General features: G+C 36.4%; 1 protein-coding gene across 1 annotated transcript; it reads left to right on the forward strand.

The window, feature by feature from the left end:
- The first annotated feature begins 2,534 nt into the window (after positions 1–2,534).
- On the forward strand, positions 2,535–7,578 carry LOC130088065 (E3 ubiquitin-protein ligase RNF183). Its single transcript, XM_056254665.1, has 2 exons — positions 2,535–2,919; positions 6,937–7,578. Exon 2 carries the CDS (start codon positions 7,006–7,008, stop codon positions 7,576–7,578), a length of 573 nt encoding a protein of 190 aa, XP_056110640.1. The 5' UTR covers positions 2,535–2,919; positions 6,937–7,005.
- Positions 7,579–9,745: the final 2,167 nt, after the last annotated feature.

Genomic DNA, 9,745 nt, shown 5'->3' on the forward strand with positions numbered 1-9,745 from the left:
GATGCAAAATATCAAATAAATGTTGCTACACTCTTAAAAATTAAGGGTCTTTATTGGCATATATGGTTCCATAAAGAACCTTTGACATCCATGAAAAATGCACACACAAAAAAAAGTATAAAAAAAAACGAAAATATTGTTCGTATATCTTTTATAAAAAAAAAAAAAAAAAAAAAGTAAATTCTATATTAGTACTCAATTTAAGCTTATATTATATTATTATATAATAAAACTAAGTGAAACCTGCTCAACTCTCTGACATGAATAATAATGTCGCAGTTTTCTCTGTTTTCCAGCTGTATTTACACTGTTTTATCGTTGCTTTTGTTTTTTGACATCTGAAGTTCAATTTCTACTCAATCGCACATTTATACTCAAAAATTATCCAACGAATATTACCGTTATTGTGTATTGTGTACCAAGTAAGTATTGCGATCTCTGTGTTCGGGTGGGTTCTACATTACTTCTATTATGTAGATATGTTGTCATATCTACTTTATTGTTTACTTTGTTCCAAGTATAGCATTCACTTCAAAAGCATGTCTTAATTCAGTGGGATAATGTTTAAATAAAATGTACTAAACTTCAACAAAGTAGAAATTACTCAATTAAAACAAAATTGAACAGGCCAAGTTAAAGTAACTTATTTTCTTTGTTGATCTACTTAACTTAATTAAGTACAGTAGATATTTCTTAATTCCATGTGTGAAATTTACTTAAAAGATATTCGTGCAAAATCTTCAATTAAGTAAATTTTACTCATTGTTTTCTCAGTGCTAGAAGGTTCTTTGTGAATGGTTCTTCTGTGGCATTGCTGTGAAAACCCCCTTTTGGCCCTTAATTTTTAAGAGTAGAGCTTTTCTCAAAACAAACTGCATTTCTGAGGCTTTTTTAGTTGGTATTTTATTTAGTGTAACATAACAGGTTGTAGTTCATCACATTGTCTAATGCAATTTCAAGACATTCATGCATTTTAAAGTGTCCAAATACTTTTTCCAACCACTATATAACATTAGCAGTAGCCTATATTGATGAACAAACAGCGGAAAGGACTGTCCATACTGTGTCATGTTGTTTTAATGATACAGAAGGATGTAAAGGTTACACTGATGTGTTTATTTGACTATTATGTAAATTCTGTGGTGTCGAGATATCAATTTGAAGGAAATGTTAATGTATTTGCACATTATATGATAAATTATTTCAGTTCAATGAGAAGAGTCCTTTTTTGGCTCTTTGTTTGCATACAGACACAACAGGACATGGAAGCATCTGTGGAATAATACGTGTAGCTTGATCTTTGCTGTTGATAAAATATGCAATACGAACACGTTTACATTTACAAAACCATATCAAAAGATAGTACCATGATATTTATTAACAGCTCATAATATATTTGATTTGATCGCCTGTCGGTGTATGAATGAGTGTGTGAATGGGTGAATGTGAGGCAAATGTAAAGCGCTTTGGTGGCCATTGGGTCTGTAAAAGCGCTATATAAATGCAGTCCATTTACCATTTGATCATAATCGGTTATTTACAACCCCAGATCCAGAAAAGTTGGGACATTTTGTAAAATGTAATTAAATTTAAGAACATGCGATTTGTTCATTTTCTTTCAACCTAACTAAACTGACAACATTACATAGAAAAGATTTCCAATGGTTTTGCTGAACAACTCGTGTTTTGTAAAAGTAAACAAGTTTTGATTTTGATGGCTGCTTCACACTCACTCCAAAGAGGTTTGGACAGAGGCAAAATAAAAGTGAAAAGCTTATAGAATATCCAAGTTAAACTCTTTTGAAACCGTCCACAATAAGTTGGTGTATTGGTAATAGGGGAGGGTATTGTGATTGAGAGTAAAGCTACTACCAAAAAAGAGGTGCATCAGTTTTTGCTCAAGATCTTGAATTGACAATCCAAGAGTCCGGCACTCTGTAAAGTCTCCTCCAGCACATCCCAGAGACTTTCAATGAACTTAAGCTCTGGACTCAGAGGAGCCGATTCATGTGTGAAAATGATTCTTCATTCTCCCTCATTACCATTCTTTCACAGTTTGAGCCTGGTGAATCTTGACATTGTCATCCTGGAATATGGCCATGATGTGTCTTCATACATGGTTGTTTTAGTAATGAAAAGCCACACACTTCATCAATTAGTGTTAGAAGAACTGTTTCCAACCATATCACATGCTAGAAACATAATAACCACTGCAATAATGATCCAATCATAAACTTTTGCCCATTTAAATCCAAACAGCGACTTTTTTTTTTTTTTTTTTGGCTGGGCAGTGCATTTATACATTTATAAACACTTTTATTATGAATTGATTATGATTATTATTTTAAAATACTAACATTCTGTACTTTTAAACATGTACCAACAACAAAACCATAAATTGTCACCACTGTCATACTGTCACAGTCCTTTTTTTTTTTAAAGGTTATTTAAAAAAAATATGCTCTTCAGTGAAGTAAAGATGGAACGCTTTTCTTCACTTCATTCTTTCAGATCAGGTATGGATTCTCCATTCCCTCTTTGTTTCTCTGTCTTTCAGGTCATGGTTGTAGTTTACTCTGCTGATCTGCCTGGCGGCTGTATTTGACTACGGACTGAGTGTTTCCTCCTCCTGCTGCTCCAGTATTCAAATGCTGCCATTCTTTATAGCACAGTGGAAGAGAGAGACTAAGAAAGAGAGCTGAGCGAAAAGACAGAAAGTGGTAGAGTGACTCTTGGTGTTTTGTTTTTTTGTTTTTCTATGTAAAACATGTCAGGAGAACTGTGGTAGATCTCCAAAGAGAGAAAGAGAGACGCCGACGCATCTCATTCTCTCTGAAAGACAACAAAGACGCAAACTAAAGCCTCGACATCCAGGACACAAAAAAAAAGAAAAAGAAGAGACATCTTTCCAGAAGATGAGTGAGTAGTTGTGAATCTACATATCATGTAATATATGTGTATTTGGTTTCACTTTATTTTGATGGTCCCTTTAGCACATTCTGTTGACTATAAGTAACGTTGCACCTGCATGTGTACTAACTCTCATTAGAGTGTTAGTAGAGTATTAGTAGACTGGTAGGGTTAGAATAAGTTGACATGTACTTGCAAAGTTACTTCACAATAAAGTGACATTAAGATATTAAGCTAATACTTAAATGAGAGTCCGTTGACATGTAGTTGCAAAGTCTAGTCAATAGTGATAGGGACGAGACCGCCTATGCCGAGTCCGAGTCAAGACCGAGTCTTTGAAGGGTCGAGTCCGAGTCGAGACCGAGTCTTTGAAGGGTCGAGTCCGAGTCGAGACCGAGTCTTTAAAGGGTCGAGTCGGAGTCAAGACCGAGTCTTTGAAGGGTCGAGTCGGAGTCAAGACCGAGTCTTTGAAGGGTCGAGTCCGAGTCGAGACCGAGTCTTTGAAGGGTCGAGTCCGAGTCGAGACCGAGTCTTTGAAGGGTCGAGTCCGAGTCAAGACCGAGTCTTTGAAGGGTCGAGTCCGAGTCGAGACCGAGTCTTTGAAGGGTCGAGTCCGAGTCGAGACCGAGTCTTTGAAGGGTCGAGTCCGAGTCGAGACCGAGTCTTTGAAGGAACAAGTCCGAGACGAGTCCGAGAAAGCAGAAATCGGTCTCGAGTCCGAGACCAGACTCGAGTACTACATCACTACAACAGAATGTTTATGGGACCATCAAAATAAAGTGTTACATTGCATTATGTCTACTGTCTTTATACCAAGTAGAACTGGTGATATTAACACGTTAGAGTGGCTCTAATGTTCTACTTGACTTGATAATAGTCAAGCAATATATATGTCTCAAAGCCCGTAGTTTATTAATCAACCATTGAAATGCAATGTCTGTGGCGGTTAGATGAGGTCATGCCGTCAAACTTGTAGACCAACAAGGACGAAATTTACGTGTTACGCATCTTATGCCTTCAGTCATATACTCATAACCTTCATGTATGTTGTCTGAAATCAGATATTCAACATTTGATGATTGAAGATGTCAAGTAAATATATAATTTAAGGTAACAGAGATTGTTTTGGTTTTATAGCGGTTCTTGAATAATGTTATTTCCAGCTAAAGTTAACTTTGATTGATTCACCTCCGTCGAAATGATCAGACTTTAAACGCGAACCTGTGATTAACGCTGACGGCGTTCACATGCACATTCAGAATTGATTCTATAGTTATGTGCTTTTGAAAATATGTGCGCAGGTTTGTAATTCCATACAACCCATGCCTAAACAAACTACTTGTCTTGCCTATAAATTTTGATACAGAATTTTGTTTTATTTTATCACTTCGGGTTACGCGAACCGAAATTCACAACGCTTTATCTGTAGAGTGGTTTAGGGATCCTCCATAGGGAGAGGCTAGTTGGCACTTCAGCACTGCGTTGTCATCGGGTCCAGGCGAAGCTCCTTCGTCAGATCTGGAAACGGCCTGGATCCGGCAGGCTGCGGGAAAACCTCGGGATAAACAAAGACACTAAAATTAGCGTAGATGTCATTCTTCTTATGATGTAACGAGTACATCAAGATTTAAGGGAAGTTTTCCCAGTTCCGGCTGACCTAATCTATGCAGCCTAACATTGAATTATCGAAGTCTATAATGTATTATGTGAATGCTAGGTCAAAGAGATGTGTTTTTAATCTAGCTTTGAGCTGACAGAGTGTGTCTGCTTCCCGGACAATGGTAGGAAGACTGTTCCAAAGTTTTGGTGCTAAATAGGAAAAGGATCTACCGCCAGCAGTCGATTTTGATATTCTAGGTATTATCAACTGGCTGGAAAATGTATAGAATGGAAACTGTCTTACCCCTGGTTTCAAAGATAAGGCTTAAGCCTAGTCCCACACTAAAATGCATGTTTGATTATGAAATGTGTCAGTGCCATTGTTTTGGCTCAAGTATCAAATAACACCAGTAATGTTTTTCTAAGGCCCGTTTATAAAAGCTTCTTAAATGCCCTAATTGAACTAAGGCCTGATCCTGGATTAATCTAAGCCTTGTTTGTGAAACCAGGCGTTAGTCTATTTGTCCGGTCTGTTTGAGCATGTGCAAACCAAACTAAGGCAATAGATTATCTGCTTTCTATTTGCATTTTACACTATGCAGCAATCCTCTCAAATCCATTAGAAACCCACTCAATATATGTCTGTAGAATGAGAAACAAATTGTAGGTAAATGCTGAAACATTCAGCTACATTTAAATGTATCAAATTTGACTATACTGGCATCATAAATGTAAACTATGATCAGATGAGGCTAAGTGGACCTCTAATGAAGTAACCCAATCCGTTCTGCCTGCATTATGGGCGTCAGTAATGGGACACCCTTCTGCTGCTTTGCATATTTTGAGCCGTTCTTTGATGGAGACCTATAATAATTTCCAAGGCAAATCTGTTATTGAGAACAGGTCAGCGTCGGTAGAACAACAAACAAGTCTGTTTACCAATCGTACTACATTCTCTGCAAAAGTTGTAGATGGGGGACGAGAACAAATCTGCAGCTTGGTCAACCTGTGCATGTTATTTCTACTGAAGCTGGTTGAGCATGAAGGCCTTGCTAGCCAGGCCGGTTAAAAAGCAAAGAGATCCAAAACACCATGATGACCATATGCAGGGCTCATAAATCTCAAAAATGTCATTTTATTTGATTTTAACATTTACATTTATGCATTTAGAAGATGTTTTTATCTAAAGCAACTTACAACAGAGGAACATAAGCAATCCACCACAGATTTTATTTGTAGTTTTTTATTTTGCAGACAGTTTTTTCCAAAGCAACTTTCAATTGAATTCAAATGAGCTTTATTGGCACGAATGTGTAAAATAGCACAATATTGCCAACGCAATAGACATATACAAACATATATGTAGATAAATAAAACTGAATAATAAAAAATTAAAAAAGTATATAAAAAATTTTTTACAATTATTTATCCATCTGAGGTTCCACTGGTTGTCCTCATTTCATGGCATGAGGAGATATATTTTCCAGCAATTATTTCACATTTGGGCATTTCTCCCAGTAAATATGGGAGTTTCTGTGTGTCTGATATGGATTCGAATTCAGGGTATATTTGGGAAATGTTTGCAAAGTGTTTTTGTCTTAGTGTATTATATTTGGGGCAACTTACAACGGAAGAACATAAGTAATAATGAGTCAAAGAGTCATAGTGTACAATGCCAGTTTTATTTTTATTTTTTTTATTATTTTGCATTTATGCATTTGACAGGTGCTTGTATCCAAAGAAAATATGCGTAGTGTACAATGGCAGGTTTTTAATTGAATTAAAAAATATAGATTTATTATTTCATTTTAAATGAAATTATGTGGTTTGATTTATTTTATTCATTTAGCAGACGCAGACGCTTTTATCCAAAGCAACTTTCAACAAACGAAAATTAGTAATAATATGTCAAAGAGCCAACAATATTAATAGTGTACAATCCCAGATTTTATTTTATTTTAATTAATTTTCTTTTACAGACCAAAGCATCTTCCAATAGAAGGCCATAAGCAATGTGTCAAAGAGTCAACAATATTCATAGTGTGCAATGGCAGTTTTATTTTTTTTATTTTTATTATTATTATTAATTTCCATTTATGCATTCGACAGGCGCCTTTATGCAAAGGACATATTCATTGTGTATAGGCTATGCCAGTTATTATTATAAAAAAAATTATCCAAAGCGTAGTGCGTAGTGTACAATGCCAGGTGTCTTTGGGTTTTGTTTTTTTACATTCATGCATTTGGCTGGCGCTTTTATCCAAAGCCACTGACAAAAAAAGAGGAACATAAGCAATTAGTCACAGAGACAACAATATTCACAGTGTATAATGCCAGGTTTTTTGTTGTTGTTTTATTTTTCCTGTGGGTGGTGGTAGAAAATACAAGAAAAATCCATGAAACAAAACTTTTCTTGTTCTTCTCCAGACATGCCACATCATCATGGACCTTGAGGATGCCCTTTGACTTCCCTCTCTCTCACCTCCCCCCTCTGTCATGGAGTCTGACCCGAACCACCTCTGTGACCCCTACAAACCAGACGCGGATGACGGCGAGCTGCCCGATCTGGAGTGCGCCATCTGTTTCTGCCAGTTCAACAACATCTTCAACACCCCTAAAGTACTGGAATGCAAACACACCTTCTGCCTGGAGTGTCTAGCGCGGATGAACGTGAAGTCCGCCCAACCCAACACCATCCAGTGCCCGCTGTGCCGTGCCTACACCCCGTTACCAGACCTGGGTCTTCCCAAGCTTGCGAACGACTCCACGGTGCTGTCCTACCTCCCGACCGCCATGCAGCACGTCTACAGCATCCGCTTTAATCGCGACAAAGGCAAACTGCAGGTGAAGAGAGTGCCCAGCTCTGCCCCGGCTCTAACACACACCATCAGCCAGAGCCTAGACGTCGGGAACCCGGCAGGAGAGGTGGGGGGGCGCGCCTCGGCCAGAGAGAGGTCTGTGCTGATCACCATACTGTGCTCGCCACTGTGCAAAGCTTTCCTCATGAGTACGGTGGCCATAATGACGGTCATTCTCATCATTGTGATCATCGTCTTGAAACCTCATTAGATTATGCCAATGCGTCAATGCGGCAGCATAAACAGCAAACAAGCAACATGGCGAGCAATGTTTCCACATGCAAATCAAACTGTCCCTCTCATCATGGAAGGCTACTGCTATATTTGACAGCTGAGAAGGACAGTGGATGTGAAAAAAGTACTGTGAAGCTACCATGGTATTTAGATGGCAGCTTCACTATGGCACACTATGACACTATGGCACCTTATATCTTTTTATTCATGTCCCTTAAAAATACTGTGGTAGACTACTTTACAGTATACCATATGATACTTTGTATCATATGTAAAAATTCTGTTTTTCACCTTTCAAAATATCATATGGTAGGGTCATGCACACTGATAATGTTCCTGACTATGGTACTTTATGTCCAAAATGGTTTTTGACAATGTATGGTTTAAAATGTAAATCATATTTTAAAATGTATGTTATATTATAACTGTTTTTTTCTCTCTCTCACTCTATTTACACTACCATTTGATAAAAAAAACAGTAATATTGTTAAATATTATGACATTTAAAATAACTATTTTCTATTTTAATATCTTTTAAAATGTAATTTATTCCTATGATGGTAAAGCTGAATTTTCAGCATCATTACTCCAGTCTTCAGCGTCACATGATCCTTCAGAAATCATTCTAATATGCTGATTTGATGCTCAAAAAACATTCATTATTATTATCAATCTTGTTGTGTACAATTTTTTTCAGGATTCTTTGATGAATGGAAAGTTCAAAAGAACGGCATTTATTTGAAATAGAATCTTTTGTAGCATTATAAATGTCTTTGCTGTCAATTCTGAACAATTGAATTCATCCTTGATGAATAAAAGTATTAATTTATTTTATTTATTTACCCCCCCAAAAAAAAAAAAAATTATTACTGACACCAAACTTTTGAACGGTAGTGTTTAATGTTACAAAAGCTTTGGATTTCAGATAAATGCTGTTCTTTTTAACTTTGTATTCAACAAAGAATCCTGAAATAAAAATGTGAATAACTGTTTTCAACATTGATAATAATGAGAAATGTTTCTTGAGCATCAAATCAGCAAATTAGAATGATTTCTAAAGGATCATGTGACGTTGAAGACTGAAGTAATGATGCTGAAAATACAACTTTGATCACAGGAATAAATTACACTTTACTTTATGTTCACATAGAAAACACCTGTTTTAAATCGTAAAAATATTTCACAATATTACTGTTTTTGTTTTTTTTGTTTTTTTAAATGCAGCCTTGGTTAGCAGAAGAGACTTCTTTTAAAACATAAAAAATCTTAACGATCCAGACTGCTAGTGTATAAGTTTCAAAACTATACTTTTTATTGACAATCATCCCAGCTAACAAAAAAATATGATCTAATAACGTTTTGCTAACGTTCCCATTAAGGAAAACGTTATTTATGGATGTTCTCTGTATAGAGGTCTTTTCTTGCTTTATTGACTTTTTTTTTTCTGCTCACTGACCTGAACTCCTTATTGAATTAGATTGAACTTTATTGTCGTGATTGCCGTAACATTGAATTATAGCCACACACATTTTCACACAATAAAAAAAAAAAGAAGAAAAAGGAAAAGGAAAAAACAGTACACAATAAGTGCATCCCAATTCGCATACTAATGTACCATTCTATGACGTTTTGTTTTATAGTGCGAGTAGTGTTTTCACACTGAAAATAGAATTTAAAAGGCTACATTTTAAATACCCGGATGACGCACTTGTTGGACACTTCATGGCCTGCGTTTAACTCCACTTTTAGACATACAGTTGTGAACTTCCCTAAGCACTTACCCTCGGGGGAATCCATAGACAGCAAAAGAAAGGGGGAATCCCCGTCGCCATTTTGAAGTTCATTCAACTTCGTCAAGTGGACGAGGGAAGTTTATTTGGACAGACCCTCGACTCCTCGATTTTGACAGAGGGAGTGAGTCTACTCAACACGTAGCCTACACTTCAGGCAGATCATGCTTAATTTACCCACACGAATCTAGTGTATGATATTGGAGTGATTTAACTAAATTTAATACTTGTGGCTAGCTTAAGCTGACTGTTATAGTTTACTGTATTGTTATTATTTCCATTTGTGTAGTTTTTTTATATTTTCTTCAACAGCCCATACAGACTTATAGAATGCTGCGTAAAACAAATTTAATA

The sequence above is a fragment of the Rhinichthys klamathensis genome, unplaced genomic scaffold (assembly GCF_029890125.1).
Source record: "Rhinichthys klamathensis goyatoka isolate OS25496 unplaced genomic scaffold, OSU_Roscu_1.1 h1tg000114l_1, whole genome shotgun sequence".
Lineage (NCBI taxonomy): Eukaryota > Metazoa > Chordata > Actinopteri > Cypriniformes > Leuciscidae > Rhinichthys > Rhinichthys klamathensis.

Excerpts from the sequence above, each read along its gene's own strand:
- LOC130088065 (XM_056254665.1), top strand. The coding sequence starts at position 7,006 with ATGGAGTCTGACCCGAACCACCTCTGTGACCCCTACAAACCAGACGCG.